At 47.0% G+C, this 21163-nt stretch overlaps 1 protein-coding gene across 1 annotated transcript; it reads left to right on the top strand.

The window, feature by feature from the left end:
- Positions 1–716: 716 nt before the first annotated feature.
- Positions 717–15277, top strand: LOC135264310 (V-set and immunoglobulin domain-containing protein 10-like 2). The gene is made up of 12 exons (XM_064353175.1): positions 717–786; positions 1922–2275; positions 2808–3083; positions 3765–4040; positions 5499–5768; positions 6468–6728; positions 8665–8955; positions 9822–10142; positions 12145–12267; positions 13136–13160; positions 13760–13908; positions 14674–15277. Exons 1-12 carry the CDS (start codon positions 717–719, stop codon positions 14778–14780), a joined length of 2523 nt encoding a protein of 840 aa, XP_064209245.1. The 3' UTR covers positions 14781–15277.
- The last annotated feature ends 5886 nt before the right edge of the window (positions 15278–21163 follow it).

The following is a 21163-nucleotide window of genomic DNA, read 5'->3' as shown; positions in this document are numbered from 1 at the left end:
CGCAGTCTGCATTGAGTGTGGCTCAGCACACCTGCAGAATGATCTTTGCTAGCGCTTTAATTTGTTTCCAGGATTTGAATGAGCAGATTGTGTTCTCTCGCACAAACCGCTGTTGTCGAGCCTCTAGGGAATTAGCTTCTGGCTACCTGGGGCCAGCTCGTCAGACTGTAGGCAAACGCCTTCCCTAAACAGGAAGCTGAGACAGACTGGCAGGTTGTCTGAGAACATGCAGGATGCATATCCTGAGATAAAAAAAAAGATGGAAGAGTCACACGTTTGGAACCGTAAATCGTGAACGGAGCGTGCCGACGTTGCCGTGGCTGCCGGTGTGCATTTCATGGCCGAGCTGCGGACGGTATGTGATGGAGGTTACCCGACCCACTCTCTGCTCAATAATGAATGGGACGGGGGCATCATCCCGACACTCTACACTCAGCTTCTCTGGTTCAGGCGAAGAGAGAGCCGGACTGTTGAATAATTGAGGGCAAATCTTTTTAGTGAATCTTCCCCTACCCTACCCCCCCCCCCGTCCCCCCTTCTCAAACCCTCCCCCGTCTCCCGACTCAGTCTGTGCGTGACTCATAGCTGGGTGCGGGACAGATATTCCACCGGCGGGGACGTTATCGCAGCGCCTGGCTCCGCGTGTGATTTTAAAAGGCTTTTCCTGTTCGTTTCCGACCCGAGAGAGGCGTCACTTTGCCGATCGTCATGGCACCATGGGGCATGGACCATTAGGGGAGGCCTATTTCTGCCTGAGCGTCTGCCTGCTCCCTCTGCTTCTGCAAGGTAAGACGCCAAGGTCGCTGCGTTGGGTTCTGTACTGCACAAGTGTGATTGCCATTGTCATAATACAGTAGTATACCTTCCCTAGTGGAAATGTAGCAGTGTAGTACCGTATAATGTACTGTAGAACGGTTATGGTGACGTGCTTGGAACTCAGAGCTTGCGGGTTTGATGCCCAGACGAGACGCAGCCGTATCCTTGAGCAAGTTACTTAGTCTGACTATTGCTTCATGAATATCCAGCAGCATGACATGGATTTAATGTAAAAAAAAAAGAAAATGTAAAAATTGTTAGCTGTATCAGTCTGGTTTAGAGTGATTTCTAAGGACATTCTAATGGGAATGTTGTCTGCATGTGAAAACAGAATTGGCTCTCAATGCTAAGTTTGAAGGACATGTTTCTGGGTGTCAGAGTGAACCTGATAACTCGAGTGGCTGTTTGGACAAAGCCATAAAATAATGCTGGATAAATGCCCTGTTCCTGGTTCAATGCCATTCGACTGTACCCTGATGAAACTACAGTAAATGGTACTTTCTCCTCCTTTTTAGTGAGTGTAGAGTATAGCTGGAAATTCCCTGAGTATTTTGGTATATGGACAGCTTAATTCCTTAAAATCATGAGCAAAACATACAACAGCAATATAATATGTGAATCACTCAAGACAATGTGGAATAAAATATTGACCTATATTCAATCAACATTTGTCTTGAACTTAAATTCAACCAATGAACATTTTACAAATTAGTATTACTTTAATAAGGACCGAACTTGCCAAACTGTATTTGGGAAGATAAAAAGCAAGCTTAATCATTAGTCAAAGGAAAAATATTTTTTGACCTGGTTTGGCTTCCTAAGCCTTTATCAAATATGACAAGATCCTGTCAGTCGCCCCCAGCAAGCAATACCGCAGCGCCACGGTAACCAAATCCCCGCTGATCAGGTGGAGATACTGATATCCTCTAAATCTCTGGCTCTGCTCCTACCTGTTTTCATCGATGTGTGTCCGTGTGCACGCGACGTCGTTGGCACACGTGCACGCGCACACGCAAGTCCGTGCACACACACGCACGCCCCAAATCCACGTCCTTGTGCCCACCCCCCCCCGCCCCCCGCCAAACCCCCCCTTACCGCTCCACAGGTCTGGAGATCCTGGACCCCGGGGAGGTGGTCTACGTGCGCACGGAGACCAAGGGGGTGGTGGGCCGCTCGGTGATGCTGGAGTGCGGCAACACCCTGCCGGACGTCTACATCTGGGGCTTCACGGCGCCGGGGAACGACCAGATCCGCGCCGTGGTCTACAACTTCGGCCAGGGCCCCCGCCTCCAGAAGCTGGCCACCAGCCTCGGGGAGCTGAGCGTCATCTCCGACTCCTCCTCGCTGCTCATCGACAGGCTGCCGCTCTTCGCCCAGGGCCTCTACACCTGCCAGGCCCTGTACGACACCACCGAGGGCGCCAAGGTCTACTACTACTACGTCCGGCTGCTGGTTCTGGGTGAGCCTGGCATCCCCCTCCCCTCCCGCTATGTCCACTGTGCCCGCTTCCGCCAAACCAGAGGCCAGAGTTACACAGGCATTTAGTTCATATTCTAGGCCGACTGGTAATTTTACCAATTATGCTGGCAGAATATAAATCTCCTGCAGGTCATTGGCGGACACTATGTTACTAGCTCCAATAAGCTATATTTAATGTCATTTTACAGCCATGATTAAAGGTTAAAGTCTTTCAAATAATGAATTGACCCAGATCAGGTGTCCATATTTGGGTAGTGGAGATCAGTGGTCCTGAGGTGAAGAGATGATCTACCTGATTGAGTCATCCAATCAGTGCTTCTGGTTCCATGAGACCTGAGTCTGACCCGTCCAATCAGTGCTTCTGGTTCTGTGAGATCTGAGACATGCAGTCAGTGCTTCTGGTTCTGAGAGATGTGACACATGCAGTCAGTGGTTCTAGTTCAGAGAGTCTTGACCCACGCAGTGAGTATCTCTGGTTCTGAGGGACTTGACCCAAAGCTGTCCCGCCGCAGTGCCCGTGTCCAAGCCCTACATCCTGGTGAGCGACACCTCGCCGGCGGAGGGCACGCACCTGTGGATGCGCTGTAACCTCGACAACGGCACGGGCCCCATAAACTACTCCTGGGAGCGGGAGAACCGCGACGGCGTCACCGCCAAGGTCTCCGAGGGCGACGTCAGCCTGATGAACGTCACCGTGGTGAGCCGCAACCACACCGGCTGGTACCGCTGCCTGGCCAACAACGAGGTCAACCAGCAGCGCAGCGACCGCATCTGGCTGGACATCATCTGTGAGTGCCAGCCTGCCCGCGGAATCCCAGTCTGCTCTTCCTAGTACATATTCATCCATCCATCCATCCATTATCTATACCGGCTTATACTGGCCAAGGTCGCGGGGGGTGCTGGAGCCTATCCCAGCGTGCGTTGGGCGAGAGGCAGGAATACACCCGGATCAGGTTGTCAATCTATCGCAGGGCATAGTATACATTAATGAACTAATTAATTACATTAATCAGATTTTACAGGAACGTGTTGTCTCACATATTCATACAAAAAAGACATTCGAGGATAACAAGAAATTGAAATGTACAGTAAATATGTTACATTATCACCGACACGTTGCTTTAAAAAAATATATAATGTGAATACATTTTACAATGCATATAACAAGTATTGATCCTGAGGTAATAGATTCTCCAACTGTTCTGGGTGTCAGAAATAATTTTTAATTGTAGCACATCTGTTGTTAGTGCATTTGGGAATGAAAGTACTTTCCCAGCCTATGATGCTGAAGATAATTACTGTGTGTGCATACTTGTGTGTGTGTGTGTGTGTGTGTGTGTGTGTGTGTGTGTGTATGTGTGTGCATGCGTGTGTGCATGTGTGTATGTGCGTGTGTGTGTGTGTATGTGTGTGCATATATGCCTGCTAATGCATGTATACATACATGCATGTATTCCCTTCCTCTGCAGTTGGCCCTGATGCTCCTCTGATCGACATCACCCCGTACTCTGTGACGGAGCGGGGCTACTCAGCCCTGGAGCGGGAGACGGTCACCCTGCAGTGCCGGGCCTCCTCCAACCCCCCCAGCCTGTACGTCTGGTTCTACAACAACTCGCAGGTCTACACCGGCCCCCAGTACACCATCACCAAGATCCTGCGCATGCACACCGGCCAGTACTCCTGCCTGGCCCAGAACACGTACCTGAACACCCGCTCCAAGACCACCATCACCCTCACCGTCTACTGTGAGTCTGCCCCCCCTCGCGCCCCTCCTCCGCCCTCCTCCACCCAGCTTTGCATCTCCTCCTCCTTTCCTTTCCTTTCCTTTCCGCGCTCCTTTCGTCTTTCTCGTCCCGCTGCTCTCTCTTCCTCCCTCGCCCCAACATTTCGGATGCAGCCCGCACTCTCACTCCCTGCCCCACCACACACACATACACACACACGCACACATTCTCACACACACACACGCTCGCGCACACACACCGCTGCCGTCGGATTTGGGACGCACGGGAAACCTCGTCCTCTGGCCCACGGAGATTCGGGAGCAGGTGGCGGGACTAAACAGAGGGTCTGGGGGACCCCAAAGGTATATGAGCCTGTGTGACTGTCCCTCTGTCATGACAAGGGCCCGTGGCCCCAGAGGCCCGCTCTTGTCATACCGCTGATCTCCTCCTCCTGTCATGTTTCTGAGCTGAGCCAATTACCACTCTGCACTCTGTGACTTCGATTGATCTGTTCCTTTGCAATCAGTGCCTTTGTCTGTCCCTATTAGTGCCAACAAAAATAAACATATTCTGGATAATTGATTCTGAACTACGAATGTATACGAACATACGTTCTGTTATTATTTCTTTCCAGCATTCCAGCTTTTCTATTTTTGTTTCTGTGTAAAATAAATTAAACCATTTGTTTGTTATATTCCTGCAGAAAGTTTATAAACCTGAAACAAAAGTGGCAAAATTTTCTATTTTGCATTGATTTCATTATAATCTTAAGTTGTATTAGAATATTAGCTAAACTACATTGACCAGATGTCAAAAAGATTTTTTCCTGGACAAATATTCTTTTTGGGATCAAAAATATCTGTCCAGGCTGGATTTCTAAATTCCAAAAATGTCAATTTTGCCCTAGTTACTTTGTTACATAGATCGTATACCAACAAACAAATTGCCTAGTATTATGTTCATAATGCCTGCCGGTCCTGTCCGCTTTTTAAAAATCCAATATATGGCCACTCCAGACAAACACTTGGATGGAGTCTTACTCAAAATGGTGCCACTTGGTTCAGCAAACAAATGTAATATTCTGGAAAACAAATACGAAATTTTACGAGCTGGCCATAAAATAATAATAAAAACATCACATAAAGTTTTATAATAGCATAAAGTTTTATCTCTGTCCACTGAATAACTGGATGCGTATGTTGCATTTTGAAAGCCCCCGGCAAGCAATTGCCAGATTGTAATACAATATAGCCATCAGTAATTAGTGGTGCAGCGGATATCATTTGAAAGCCTGAGCATGTTTCCACTGGCACCCAGATCTCCTGGTCATATTTCACATATTACTCAAAGCTATTTCTTCACTCGAATGAATTGGAAGGAAATGGAGCACTGCTTTTTTTCCCCCCCACCATCTGGTGACTTGAACTACAGTTCCCAGGATGCTCCACTCTCTGTTACACCATGGCCCTTTCCCCACAGATCCGCCTGACGGAAATCCCACTTGCGCCATTCTCCCCGGCAACAACTACACCGACCTGGCCCTCTGGTGCTCCTGGGCGGGGGGTTACCCCCAGCCCTCGTTGGCCTGGACTGGCACGGACCCCTTGGCGAACACGTACGGGTGGGAACGGTCTCCGGGCAATGCCACCCTGATGCAGCCTGGCGCCAGGACCGCGAACCGCGCCACGTTCACCTGCCTGGGCACGCACGTGGCCCTGAACACCACCGCCAGCTGCAACGCGACTGCACGTGAGTCACGCAGCCCAGGAGCTACGCTACGATTAGACAATCCTTTATTATCCGTTTTACAGATAATGTGTTTCACATTAAGAACCCACTTTAGTCTCAACACAAATAACTCACCTACTACTACAGGCAATACATTACATTACATTACAGGCATTTAGCAGACGCTCTTATCCAGAGCGACTTACACAACTTTTTACATAGCATTTTACATTGTATCCATTTATACAGCTGGATATATACTGAAGCAATGCAGGTTAAGTACCTTGCTCAAGGGTACAACGGCAGTGTTCTTACCCGGGAATCGAACCCGTGACCTTTCGGTTACAAGCCCAGTTCCTTACCCACTGTGCTACACTCTGTCCATACGATTGCTAAAAATGTTGCAGTATGGTGGACAACATCATACATGACATGCCACCCCTCCTCCTTTTTTTAGCCTTTACTAGATAAAGTGAAGATGGAAGTAAAGTTGTTAACTGTTAAGTAATTTAACTGTCAAGGTTGACCACTGAAACCATGTTTCAGGAACCAGTGATATACTCCAAGCAATCAATCAAAGCAATCACAAGCTATCGCATTAAAATCAAAAGCAGCGTTTTTGTAATGTTCTGCAGGGTTATAGCATGTCTATGGTGTACGGCACAGAATTTGAAGGTGCTGATCATCTGTCCGGTGCGCCTGTTTTTCCCGCCTACTCAGTGCTGCCCCCTGGTGAGCCGCAGTGCTCCGCGTACGCCACGCGCAACAACATGTACCTGATGCTGTCCTGCTCCTGGGAGGGGGGCACCCCCCGCGCCCTCCTGTGGTGGGCGTCCAGCAACGGGGCGCCGGAGGGCAGCTCCGAGGAGAACGCCAACATCCTGGTCCTCCGGTCCAGCGCCACCTACAGCGGGAAGGCCTTCGCCTGCAACGCCAAGCACCCGCTGGCCAGCCCCAACAAACAGTGCACCTTGAAGCTGGGTGAGGCTCTTACATCACGTCACACATAGCGGACATCAGACCTGGAAACAAAGTTAAAGAGTCAGCAGTGGTTTTGTCCCAGGAGGTCATTGGTTCTCAACCCTGATCCATATACAATAAAATGTCCTGTGTTACTGTAATCGGTCTCTAACAGTGTTAATTCAACTCTTACTGTAACAGATAACATTTTGTCCCACTCATCAAGTTGAATAAACACTGTTAGAGTTGAATTTACACTGGACGTTTTACTGTGTATGGGCTGCTTTACTTATCAACTGAGTAACAACAAACAAAAACAACAGAATTTCAGCAGTAACTCACATGTGATATTTCACATCTTTATATAATTTCAGCTGCATAATTACAGATGTGGAGACTGAAGGAAACTTGCCCATGTAGCAAGGAGGAAACAGTAGATAAACATGCAAACGGTTTAAAAACTCCTGTGGCAAGCACGCCTGACTTCCCTCTGTTGACTTTTATTATGCAAAAACGCAAATCAACATTTCTATCAAGATTTTCCTTTATTCAATACCGTAAGGGAACCCTGTAAAAAATAATCTTACAAAATAACACAAATCAACAAAAATGTTGATATGCGTTATTGCATAATAAAAGACAACAGAGAAAACTTGAATTTGACGTAGGAATTTTCCATTCATATTGACATTTGAAAAATGAAATAACATGAATAATGAAGCACTTTAAGTTGAATCCTCACAGAGGATTGAGGTGATATGGTAAACGTATGGTGTTTAATGGTGCATACAGTACCATGGTCCCATGTGCAAACGCAGGTTGTACATTACAGCTGGACGGTGCTGAGCTACAAGTGTGAAGTGACCTGTGGACAGGACGCGCTATCATAAAAATAAAAAGAACTGTTACTCCACATCCAGTTTTCTGGAGAAGAGCCAGAATATCGCAATACAGTAAATGCGTCTGAATATGACGAAATGTAAACTTTCCTGTGCTACCCCAAAAAAACATTCCTTAAATATGCGGCCCATCAAGATATGGCTATAAACCCGGTGTGATTTGAGGATCGGTCCTGTTGCTAGGAGAGCGGGCATGTTTACCTAGCAGCAGATTGGCTTGAGGTAACCTAAGGCCAGAAGGAGCCACAGGGTCTGCATATTTTCCTTGTTACTCAGCACTTAATTTATCAATAAAGTGCTTTATTATTACACAGTTAGCCTCGCCCTGGTTTCTTGCACCTGAGTTGGTTTTTGATTGATAGATGAAAACACCTGAGAAAAACACACTAAAGGTACAGTGGAGCCATATTTTTGTTCTTTAGGGAGCTAATTTTCCAAGTGTACCCTGAAAGTACAATAACATTCTATTTGGATACCAATAAGTACCTTTTACAAGCAAAAAGGACACAAATGAATTATGGAATGCGGCTAGGGGTACAATTTTAAGTACCTATAGCAGGGCTGCCCAGTCCTGTTCCTGAAGATCTACTGTCCAATGGGATTTCACTCCAGCCTTAACAAAACACACCTCATTCAACAGCTAGGGATCTGGCTTGAGTTGCTAATCAGTAGCACCAGTTATGCTAAATTAGGACTGGAGTGAAAACCTACAGGATAGCAGATCTCCAGGAACAGGGTTGGGCAGCCCTGACCTATGGGGTACCACCCCAGTGACAAGCATTTGTACCTTTAAAAGCAATTTTTCATACCTTTTTACATTACATATTTACATAGCATTAACATTGCATTCATTCATACGGATGGATATACAACGGCAGTGTCCAAGCAGGGAATCAAACCTGTGACCTTTAGGTTACCAGACCAACGCCTTACCCATTACACTACAGCCCGCCCCTTTTATTCGAGGGTGCAGACCCCGCGGCTCTCTAAGACAGGGCCGAGGGCCCCTGGCGTGGGGTGGGATCGCCGGGGCTGACGGATTTAAACTTCCCTTCCAGAGGCTCCGGTCCTGGTGACCCAGCGCAGCGTGGTGTCCGTGTACGAGGGCAGCGACGTGCAGCTCGCCTGCGTCCTCAAGGCCAACTACCCGGCCACCGAGATCACCTGGTACAACAACCTGCGGGACCAGGTGTGGGACACGCCCAGGAAGTACCTGCTGCACAGCGAGGCCGCCTGGTCCAACCTGACGGTGCGCGAGGCCGACGGGCTGCGGGACAGCGGCCAGTACTGGTGCTCCGCCACCAACGCCCTCGGGGGGGCCGAGATTCCCATCATGCTCTACGTCAGGAGTACGAGACGCGCGCGCCGGACGCTAACAGAAATGCACAATTCATAGGATTATAAACAACATAGGCTGTAGAAAACATTGTTGATCATAAGAGAGTAGCTACAGTCATACACAGCTGGATAAGTCACAGAGAGAAGAGTAGCTCAGGAAGACCATAGACAAAAGAGTAGGATAGGTCAGAAAACAGCAACAGGGGTCATCAATGAGTAGCTTAATCGTAGATTAAGGATGAGTGTGAATTGTATTCAGAAACATAATATGTCAGTTACTAGGTTATGTTCTACATTAGTAAATGTGTAATAAGACATTTATAAACGTTAGTTCCACTGTAATTATCCTGTTGTAAAATGTATTTAACATTCTGTACACTTATAAGTAGTTATTAGTATGTGTTTTACATCACTAACTTTATCACAAACATGTATATTGCAAGTATTGCATTAACAATGTAATTAATATACATTCAAAGTTATTTACCCATATAATTAAAGTAGTATTAACACCTTCAATCTCAAGACACATCTTTTATTGAAGATATAATTTCGGAAAATATGATAAATGCAAAACCATTTCTAAGCCATCTGTGAACTCACATAGTATGTGCTGGAAAGAGCACAGAGCGCATTGTGGACATATTCTACCAGCAGTAATATAATGCTGAAAAAATAGTCTGGTTATACCACTTAGCAGAATCTTATCTTACGAAATGCAAGAGAGATACTGTTTGTTTAAATTTCGAAATACATTCTTTACCAACAGAAAACTGGACTGTAAGCCCACTGAGGCGTAGGTTTCATGGACAGAAATGATGGGATGTGCCTTCTAAGCTGAACTCACCTGAAGTTGTCTCGTTGTGTGTGGACCCAGAGTACCCAGCCCCGCCCAACGTGACCATCAGCAAGATCGTGTACAACAGCCGGCAGCGGACCGAGGTGGACCTGGAGTGGCAGACCCAGACCGAGGGGGACCTGACCGGGTTCTACGTGGAGCGGCAGCGGTCTCGAGCGCCGGGCGGAAAATCGGGCGGCGCCACCGCCGCCCCCGCGCTCTGGCAGACGGTGGCCGACCTCCAGCCGGACGCCCGCAGCCACACGTTCCCCGGCCTGGACCCCGCCGCCACCTACGCCTTCCGCATCACCGCCGTCAACCGCCGCACCGTCGGGCACCCGTCCGAGGTCAGGACCCCAGGTGAGAGAGGCGGGGGGTCGCGGGGGGGACAGCAACGTTTCGGTGGGAGGAGCAGACGCGGAACAGGGAGACGTGCTAGCGTAGCGGGCGTAGCTCGGCTAGTTCGCTAGTGAAGCGCAGTGAAGGTGCGGTAAAGCGAAGGTCTCGTAACAGGTTACCTTGACAACACCCTTTGGTGGCGTAACCCTCAAATTGAAACATAACAACGTTTCCATTGGCTAGGAGCGATTTTTGCCTTTAGCTGTAATGTGTTCGCCTAAGAAATCTATGGACGAGTGCGAGGCCCGGGTTCAAAACCCCACCTCAAACCCAGCCAAATCTCTAACTCTAACTTTGTCACTCTGACTCCAGACCAGCAGGCTGCACAGAACACAGAGGTGTTTAGAAACACATACGAGCACAGGTACAAAAACACACCTGCGGTGCGGGGAACAGCTAGCACCGTTGCCCGCACACGCGCGGAGAGACACGCGCGTGTGTTCCCCAAACACGCGGTTGGGATGAGGTAACTCGAAGTGAGTCATTCCCTCCAGCTGAGATTGGCGGTCGACCTGTTTTGTCACGGAGGAAGCAGCAGCTGGTTTCCTCATTTTATAGCTACGTGTATTATAGCTATTCGGAAGAGCATTAGCGTATGTCTCCAAGCAAAATTTAAACCAGTGAGAGAAGTGGCTTCAGGGCTGTGAGCTTTCACGGCTAACTTCCTGTTTTTCCAGCATGCTTCACTTTTATTTCAGTTCTTTCACATGGAGACGTTGAGAACTGAAGTAGATAAAGCTAAGTTTATGATTAGAATTAACTTTACGTGGAGAGAACTATTTATGACTCATTTGAAAGTACATGCTCTTGAAACATGATGCTTCTGAGTACAATCAAGTAAAATGAACCCACTGTGCTGTACATTAAGACTCTTTTGACCTGTATTGTCTAACACATGAGTTATTCTAGTCTTAATATGTTAAAGTGAATACTTCATCATTTCATAATGCATTGTGGTATGGTGAGGATAATGTTATTACTAACGACAAAATGAAAGCAAAGTGATCTCTGTCGTTTCCCATTTCAGAAGGATTATTGCAGCTGCTTTAAGAATCAGTGGTCTATTGATCGCCAGATTTCTAACTGTGATGTTTTTTTTCTGTTTTTCACTCCATTCAGGTGAAAAAGCACAGTCGACACAATCTGACACCCCCCCAAACCTAACCCCTCCCCCCACAAGCACACACCTCCACCTCATTTCATGCCACCTCTTAATTAACTGTGCCTTCGCTCCACCATGTCACGTGACCTCCCTCCCTGTCTCCTCTCACGATCTTCCTGTCCCCTGACCTTCATCTGACCTTTGACCTTTCCTGACAGTTGTTATTGCCATATGAAATATCAACCTTAATTACAGCGTAATATAGAGAACTGTAAACAGGGTCTTCGTACAATCTTTCCTCTTTAGAGTCTTCTCTTAGCCATTGTGCCTACCTGCTCTTGCTAAGCGGGAAGTGCTTATTGACAGTTTGGGCAACAGTCTCCTAGCACATATTGTGCTTCTGGTCACGTAATGGAGGAGAGCAATTTGTCTGTAGCCACATTCCTCAAAGGAGACAGACAGCACAGCAGCTAGAGGGAAAAAAGGGCTGCTTTGTCTTCGGGGAATGATTGACAGCACTGACAGAATGAGTCACCTAAAGAGGTGGTACCTTCGACAGACAGCCAGCAAAGGCTTGAACCTCCCAAAGATTCACAGAGCTAATAAATCAAAGCTCAGCAAAGGGGGGGGTGGGGGGTCAAGACCAGCACCAGAGCAGAATAGGAGGAGGGGCAGGGGAGGGGAGGAAACGAATGAAATTAATAGCTAGCTGCACAATGCCAGGATGACAGACCCGCCCAGCAGGGCTGTGATAAGCTAGCGAGCGAGCGTCGCTATGATAAGCTAGCGGCGAGCGAGCGCGCCCGTCGCCGAGCCGCGAGCCCGGAGGGGGTGGGCTGAAGTGGCTGTGCTCTCTTTCAGCGGACCCGCCCTTCAGCGCGTACCCGGCCGTCATCGGAGCCGCCATCGGGGGCATGATGGTGGCCATGATCGGCACCATGCTGCTGTTCGTCTACATCGTGAGGAACCGCAACAACAACAGACGTGAGTGTGGCCCCTCTCTCCCCCCCGCTCCTCCCGAGTCCCCGCCCCCTCCACCCCCCCACCCCCCACCCCCTTCACCCCCCCCCCTTACCCCCTCATAACCCCCCGCCCGCCCCGTCCCCCCGCGCCAACGCTGCTACCGTTCGGGTATGCCCCTACGGGCCTACGAGATCAGGGTTGGCACAGGAGCGGGGCGGACATGTCTACGCACGCTCCCAGCTCTCTGGAGCCACGCGATGATCGCCATGGTTGCGGTTTCACTGCACCTCAACGCTGGGCCGGATCGACAACAAAAAAAAACATCAAATTCAGACTGTCAACATTTTTACTCAAATCCCACTCAATCATGGGATTTTAGGGATTTTTAAAAATGCCAGTTAAGCGATCTCAGCCCAGAATAATTTGTATGGATCAAACATACAAATAATGATCTGCTTCAAAATATTATTAGAAATATATGCCAAATGCAAACACGGCTTTGCAAATTCAGTTTCGTAAATCAATAAACAATTTTTTAAATGTCTGTCAGACTGGTCTGGACTAATACGTGGGTGAAAAGTATTACAGTCTGGAATTTTTTTCCTATTCACATTCACACACAATGCTGCTATGCTATCAAACACTCATACTCCAAGGACAAATAAACCCATGTTAGCAGGAATAAAATAATTCTGTAGAGTTAAAGAGACACTCTGGGCTCTTGATGAAAGGATCTTAGACCGGTCAAATGTCTGGGTTCCTGAAAGAGTGATGCATTTTTAGTCAGTCATATGCAGAACTACAAAACAAAAACAATGCAAATTCTCAAAATTGGACATATGCATGTTGTACAAGATTGCACACCTATTGCTTATGCTTATTCTTTTAGGCCTTCACGACTTGATCTTTGGAATGTAAGTATGTTATTATTATTGTTATATGTTATTTATTTTTAACGATTATCTTGTTGTATTTCTTCTTTGATTAAATAAATATATAACTATCATAACACACTGATAGAATATAGTTGCTATCTTCAGTTAGTTACTATCTTCAGTTTTCTCTGCTTTTCCATTTTTGAAAAGGGAATATTCAATTTTATTCACTGCCTTTGCATGTAGTAACATTTGTATGTGATTAAATACCACAATCAGAACTTTCATGGAGGCAGTCTCTTAACAACAAATTCAGTTATTACAAGTGAACAGTAAGCGATGACTGCACACCAAGTCTGAAAAAGCACACTACCTTACCTGGCTTTTTGCAAACCTAAAGGTCCTTTGCTTGGAGCATGGCCACTTGTATTAGAATTAGAGATTTGTTAGTACAAAATGTAACAATGACATCAATAGAAAATACACAATAGCGAGAATGGGCCTGTAGATAGCCCACATTTATTTATAATCACACATACAGTATATGCAGGAATAGTCATAACAAACAAGAATGGTTGATTTTTAGAGTAAATTATACTCCACCCTGAGTTCCATCACAGATAAATACCTGCTTCCAGGCAACACAGCCAGTCCAGGGAGAACATCAACTTCCCGGAGGACGAGGCTGCTGGGGGGATAGAGGGAGATGAGGGTGCGGGGGAAGGGGGCCTCCCAGTGGCCGGGCAGAGCCCCCGAGCCACGAGACCCAGCTCTCACGCCAGCGCAGGTACGGAATCCACCTGCGTCTCTGACAGAACCCACCTGTGTGCCTAACAGAACCCGTCTGAATCCGTGACAGAACCCGTCTATGTCCCTGACAGAACCTGTCTCCATCCCCAGTAGAACCCGTTTAGAACTCTGACAGAACCTGTCTGCATCCCTGACTGAAACCATCTGTACCCCTGGCAGAACTTGTCTATAACTCCGACAGAACCCGTCTACGTCCCTGACTGGACCCGTCTGCACTCTTGACAGAACCTGCACCCCTGACTTTGACTCCACATCCTCTGATGTCCCCCCTACAGTCTTACCACATACAACCCTCATACAGTATCTGCCAACAAAGAGGTGATCTGACACCACCAGTTCAGTTCATTAATACATATGAGTCATCAAACTTAGCAGGAGTAGAGCTGTCATAAGCACATCAGACACATAATAATGAAACAAGGGTGTTCTGCCCATTTAGGTTTGTCATTTAAGTACAGTATGGAGAGTATCCAGTATCAATGTGTCAAGCCTGGACTTGATGGGTCTCTGCCTCTACCAGGCAAAGTGTTTCAAGAACTGACAACTCACTGTGTTAAAAAAACACATCCTGTTAACCGTGCCAGATTTACCTTTAGCTCGTTTCTACCCATGACTCCTGTTCTACTGACAGGATTCAACTTGGGAAATCTTTCATAGCTCACTTCATTAATTACTTTTTAAAATTTAAAACCGTCAAATCTACCTCAGTCTCCTTTGAGATGCACTCTGCTATCTTTTCCAGGACTAGCAGCGTCATCGGCAAGCCCCGCCTCCATTTCAGAAGGCCTGCCCCCTGGAGGTGGCGACGAACCCGTCAACGTCACCATTACCGTCACGGCTACCAGCTGAGGACCCGCCCCCTCACAGACTTGTGTTTGGTTTGGGAGGCTCAGAGGAGGACTGAATGAACATTGGTCCTGCAAAACATCCGTTTTACAGATTACACGCATTTCATTGGCTGTTTCCACAATGAAATGCCGGTCTCCCATCACACTACAACAATATATTTTCACTTCAGTTTGACTCATTTCTCTGAGAATTTCTAAATACAAATATATTTATTCACAAAATGAAAATAATGTTTTAGGGAAAAATTGGACAACACTAAAGTACACTAGCTCTTTTTTAATATGATTCTGTCACATTTCATATAACCCTTTTGTTCAGGACACCATTTCCATGGTAGGATTTCAGATAGCTACTTTGAATTGAATATGACACCTCTCTGAGCATTGGCTGTAACACTACAATGCACTTGCATAAGCCCAATTCAGCCTTGTCAATGGGGTGTGTAACGTGAGGAAACAGCTTATCTCGAGATGAAAGAGTTTTTGTTTTTGTTTTTTTTTTAAAATAAATGTGGAGTTTATCTAGGGGACGAATAAACCGTGTGATCTCTTTGATTTGTTTAAAGACGTGCCATGACCCTCTAAAATAAGACACGCGGGGGATAGGTGGGGAGGAAGAACCAGCCGAACCGGCAAACTCAACCTCCGGTTTGTTGACCTCTCCGATACGTCGTTTGCACCGGAACCCGACTCCCATTCTTACCGATACGCGTCTGTTGCGCGTGGGCTTTCGGGTCTGTTTTACAGGGGCACTGTGGGGGGGGGGGGTCGAGGGCTGGCACAAGAGATGTGTACGCATGCTCAGGTCTGCTAAGACCCTGACAAAGGCATCCGACTGTCCTGGAAAATGCAGAGTGAAGACTCCGGTGTTGAAAATGGAAGCTAACATCACAGCAGGTGACACAGAGGATGATTTATTAGGAATTTTATCCAAGCTGTTATAAGTGTACATCTTGACTGAACATAGTGGATGCAAGAGCAGTCCTCATTACCATAAGAACTGGGTCAATGTATTCAAAATACATTTCATATGCTGGTGAAATTTACTCCTGCAGATCCCTTGATATTTTCAATTAAACATATGCAATGTTGAAAAGAATTTCGTTCTGAATAATGGTGGAACTAGATTGTATTCAAATGTTCAACACTTTTCAGGATCTCCACAGGTGTCTAAAGGGTTAAACATATTTAAAATAGCATTTGATCCAGGTCTGTCAGAGAGAGGTCATAATGGAGGAAGACTGGATAAAGAACAACATAATGTCCAAATTTACATTTCAAACTTTTGCCTCACAATCAAACTTAAAACTTCAGTTTCACTTCATTTATGTACACCTGCTTCAGAAGTGATTACTTAACGTTATTACTCAACAGATTTCCTCAAGCAAGACTGTCTATATAGTATTGTTGGTTAGCAAGCTTGCAGAAACATGATGTTATTAGGACATAAGCTACATAGTTGGCTATTGGCTAACTATAAACATTGATTTAATCTTGACATACTGTAGGTAGGGAACAAAAGGGAACGCTTCCAACAGTGAGCTTCAAACAGTAGTTGCCGGGTGCACAGCCCTGGCATGGTGACCTCGTACCCCTTGAAAGCGTGAAGGTTCACGTCAATCATCATCATCATCACCACAGAGGGACGTCTTTCAAGACGCCAATGTCGACATCCTCAGAGCGAAGGGATACGGTGCATGACACCAAAATTATCCAGATATCACGGCCTCCTCGGTCAACAGACCCAAACCCAGTCAGGCGTTTTATGGGATATCCTGGAACCTCGCCCCAGACAGCGTTTTCCAATACCACCAATTACACGCAAGTTGAATGAGTTTCTCCTAAAAGAGTGCCGTCCTTCAGAATTCCAGGCACGGGGTGTATATCACAGGAAATCGCAGCCCTCACTGGCCACATTGGCCGTCACATGGTAGCCCAATGTCCAATCAAGTGACTTTATATTTGCATTCCTTTTGCTCACTCGCAAAGAGAGATAGAGATAGATATTGGTACACGTTTCTGAAAGCTGTTGTGTAACTGTTACGTATAGTCCTGGAATTATTAAAATGCCTCAAACCCGTGATAAAATAAATCCGTGTTTTATTACTGCATCTTATTTACATGAAGACCCAGTGAGGTACGCTCTGACCATTTCCATCAAAACTAGCACATCAGCTATTTCTCATTTTTCAAATGGATTTACGGTCAGACCATGGGTACGATGTAGAAGATTAACCGTCCTGTTGGTTTTCAACTCTTACAAAGCACACAGCAGCTAGAGAGTTGCTAATTAGCGGAGTCAGATGTGCCAAATTAGGGTTGAAATGAAAACCTACAGGATGGCAGATCTTCAGGAGCAGGATTGGTTACCACTGCACTAGAGTGAGGCGAAGAGCCTCCTCTTCATCTCTCTTTCCACAGGTTCATCAGTTCAACATTTGCTTTCAGACTCGGGGGGCAACGGCGGGAACACAATCCCGTCTCCTCTTGCTGGAACGAGAATGAAGAACTCCCATTTTAAATGGCCGTCATTACGGACCGACAAAGCCGCATCATTCATAAGAGCATCTGTGTGATGGCCCGTCGTTCCCGTGCCTGCTGGGAAATATGGAGAGAAAGAGAGGGAAGAATAGAGTGTGGGTGAAGAGGACTGACAAAGCGGGAGGAATGGTGTTAACAGGTCCATTCAGGGGAAGAATTTCGGGATGGACAAAGGGCCTGCTTGTTTCCTGTAAGTTCTTAATGAAGGGGGGGGTGGGTGGGGGGAGGGACACACAGAGGCAGAGATCACGCGGGGCAAGGGACACTCGGGGCTGACAGACGAGAGGAGAAGAATCAGATCTTTTAGAGACGGTCCTGATCGTATCTCCCCCCCCGTCACCGTCAGCAGCCACGGCCCTCTGTCATCGTCCCCGCCCCCCTTTCTTTAAAAAGTATTTTGGCACTTCTTTTCTGTGCCCGTCGTTTTTTTTTTCCCTCTTTCATTTCTTTTTCTTATTCCCCTCCTCCTTTCATTCCCCCCCTTGTCCGGTAGCTCCGTAATCCGAGCCATATCTAACGCACAAAGGTCTCCTTTTAAATCCCCTTAATCCTTCAGCGGCGGGACAGCAAACGCCCGGCCCTGACGCGTTCCTACCGGCGGCTATCGGCTGATCTCCCCCGCGGACGAGACCGCGGCCGCTGAACCTCCCCAAGCCGACGACAACAGACGAGGGCCGCGGATAATCTGGCATCTCAACGTCGCCCTGACGACGGCGCGGTGCAGCCCGGGAGGGGCGGGAACCGGTCGGCAGGGCTTCAGACAGACAGACAGGCGCCGAGCCAGCAGAACCGTGCTCTCCAAAGCCAACAGACAGACAGACGGGGAAACAGACAGCGAAATCTGGGACATCAGATCAGCGCCAGGCGAGCGGCTCAGCCAACAGACAGACATACAGACAGACAGACAGCGTGTCGCAAACAGACGGACGACAGACAGGCCGTGCTCCTGCCAAAACAGACAGACAGACAGACAGACAGGCGCTGCAAAGACAGGCAGGCAGGACAGATGCACAGAAGCCTTTGGCCAAACAACAAACAAAACAGACACATGCGGCAATGTCACACGATGAAAAGATGAACGTGACAGGCGAGTGACAGGCAGCAAGGCAGGGACGACCAGGAGCAGCTTGAGTATCACCGAGCAGCAGAACACTGGACAGACCAAAACACCAAAGAGACGGCACACCAGCCTGGCGTAGTCACACACTGACACCATACGCCGAGCATCACAGCAGCTTCCCGAACACGCTACAAGGCTCGAGTCAAACGCTTCACTTAAAATAATTCAGAAAGGTGGACAGTCCAGGGGTCAGAAAAGTAAAAGTCCCACAAACTCAGCCTGCTGATTTCACTAACTAGTTCTACCTCCTGGCTGAGGAATTGTGCTAATTAGCAAATCCAGGAACAAAATTACTGGGGAGGACTTTTTACTTTCGCATCCTGGATTTTCCACCTCTGAACATTTGACATCAGTAATATTCTTGCAGATTGCTGACAAGTTAAAAAGAAACAAATTTCCCACCAATACGCAGAACAATTCCCATTTCACGACTATTCATTTAGACTGGCGATAGTTTTTTTCTTGCTGAAAACCCTCAGGTCTCTGCAGAAGTGTTTTCAAACGCTACCGACATCCAAACGGAAGTATTTCACATTATGTACGTGAGCCAGGTCTGATCCACTACCGCGCTGAGCCAGTCCTCCCCCTGCCAATCTGATCTCTGCGATTTGGTAAACTCCAGCGACGGCGGCGTACAAAGCCCGACTTCAAAAGCAGCACGTTCGGGAAAACCCGACTGCCGCTCAAAAGGCCCCGGTGAAACCCGATAAGATTTCCTTCGCAGGATTGCATCTCCGGTCCTTTGAGCTCAACTGGAGCTCGCAGAATTGTTTGTTTACTCGTGAAAACCGGAACGATAGCTGTTGTTGCGTATATCTTGGATTCCTCCATTCACCTTGATTTTTTTGTTTGTTTTTTTTTTGGGGGGGATACAAAACTTCCTTTCAAGACAGTGATCCCACACCCTTTCCCTGGCATGATCTGAGTAAATCCTGTTCCAGCATGGCTCTGCACTTTACTCTCATCCACAAATCAGACCACGCAAGTCTTCGGAAACCCCTCCACAGACACACAGATCTGTTAAAAGCAGAGTGACAGATGTACAAACACCTACAAAAGTTACCACACAGGTATGCACGTTATGTTATGTTTACTATTTTATTACACTTAGTGCCATTTCCTTAAGCATAAATCATTTGGAGACAATGTCACATGTCGAAGCTAAGTGCTCCCCAAGAGATACAGTAAGTTATTACCATCGGAGACGTGACCTCAGCAGATCAGGACAACATTCATTGGATGAGGTCCTGATCTCCAGAGCTCCAACGCTCCAAGCAGGAACAAGCATGGCCGGGGTGAGGCTTCGGGGAACATTCAATGAGGGATGCTATTGGCCGCTTGTCTTGTCAATCATTTTAAGCTATTTGCTAGAGAGGAACTGATTGGTTTCACGGCAGTCAATAGTCTATAGTAAATACATGGCAGCTTCTCTCATGAAGCATATCCTGGAAGCCTCACTTGCCCCCGGGCCCCATCTGTATGCACAAAAGCCCAGCAGAGTTAAGAATCACGTCACATTTGCTGGGAGGGTCACCTCCATCGCCATTGGTCATAGCATAAGACGAACCAATCACAGCGAAGGTCACGAACATAGGCTTTTTACACAAACCAATTAAACATGGATTCTTAGCTGCTTCACTTCATTTCAAATGAGTAAATTCAATAAACAGACTGCCATGCAGGACTAGCATATGTTTCTGGGAAAGGTCACCAAACGAGGACAAACGAATAGAAGGCATCGTATCTTCCATAATTTCTCTTTATATTATTACAAAACTTTTTACATAAAAAGGGCTAAACTCCACACAGCGTGGAAAGCACAATAAAGGAAACAACAAAAATAAAAATAAAAAAGTATTTCTCATCAAAAAAAAGCATAAATAATATAAGACAAACTTTTTTTTTCTTAAAACAAGATACATTCATATGAAATAATATTTTACTACTACAAAAAATAAATAAGTTGTCTAAAGAGTTTTTTTGTTCTTTTTTTAGATCCTCATTTTCCCCCCGGTTTGTGGGCTGAGGTTGCAGTTCGCTCTCTCTCTCTCTCGTCCTTTCGTCCTCTTGTTCTCTCGTTCTCTCGTTCCCTCTCTCTCTCTCTCTCTCTCGGAGTGGCGTTCTCCTCCCAGCTCAGACCACAGGCAGCTTTGTGTCCTTTGTCACTCTGCCATAAATCGTCTCTGACTGCGCCGGGCCGGCCTTCTTCTTCCTCACTCGCGTCCGCTGCTCCTTGCCCTTTGCCTTCGCTCGCTCACAGCGTGTGTGTGTGTGTGTGTGTGTGTGTGCGTGTGTGTTTACTCACTTTTGAGTGATAAAGTGTGAATGTATACCCATGTACAGTACATGAGCATGTGTAAGGTGGGTGTGTGCGTGCATGTATGTATATGTGCTTGTGTGTCTATGTGTATGTGTGTGCATGGGTCTGTGTGTGTACATGCGCGCGTGTGTGTATGAGTGTGTGTGTGTGTGTGTGTGTGTGTATGTGTGGATGTATGTACGTGTGGATGTATGTGCATGTGTGTGTATGTGTGTGTGTGTGTACGTGCGTGTGTGTGTATGAGTGTGTGTGTGTTTTTGTGTAGTGTGGAGTAGTATTGTGTGTGTGTGTGTGTGTGTTGTATGTAGTGTGGTGTGTGTTGTGGGTTTGGGGGGGCGTGGGCATAGGTTTTGTAGAGGTGGTGTGTATGAGTGGGTGTGTGGGTGGTGATGCTGTGGTGACA

The sequence above is a fragment of the Anguilla rostrata genome, chromosome 9 (genome assembly GCF_018555375.3).
Source record: "Anguilla rostrata isolate EN2019 chromosome 9, ASM1855537v3, whole genome shotgun sequence".
NCBI lineage: Eukaryota > Metazoa > Chordata > Actinopteri > Anguilliformes > Anguillidae > Anguilla > Anguilla rostrata.
The sequence above is the reverse complement of the archived record's forward strand: the minus strand, read 5'-3'. Positions and strand labels throughout refer to the sequence as shown.

Excerpts from the sequence above, each read along its gene's own strand:
- LOC135264310 (XM_064353175.1), top strand. The coding sequence starts at position 717 with ATGGGGCATGGACCATTAGGGGAGGCCTATTTCTGCCTGAGCGTCTGC. Across the intron at positions 6,729-8,664 it reads ACAGTGCACCTTGAAGCTGG|AGGCTCCGGTCCTGGTGACC; the intron begins GTGAGGCTCTTA and ends CTTCCCTTCCAG. Across the intron at positions 10,143-12,144 it reads GTCCGAGGTCAGGACCCCAG|CGGACCCGCCCTTCAGCGCG; the intron begins GTGAGAGAGGCG and ends GCTCTCTTTCAG.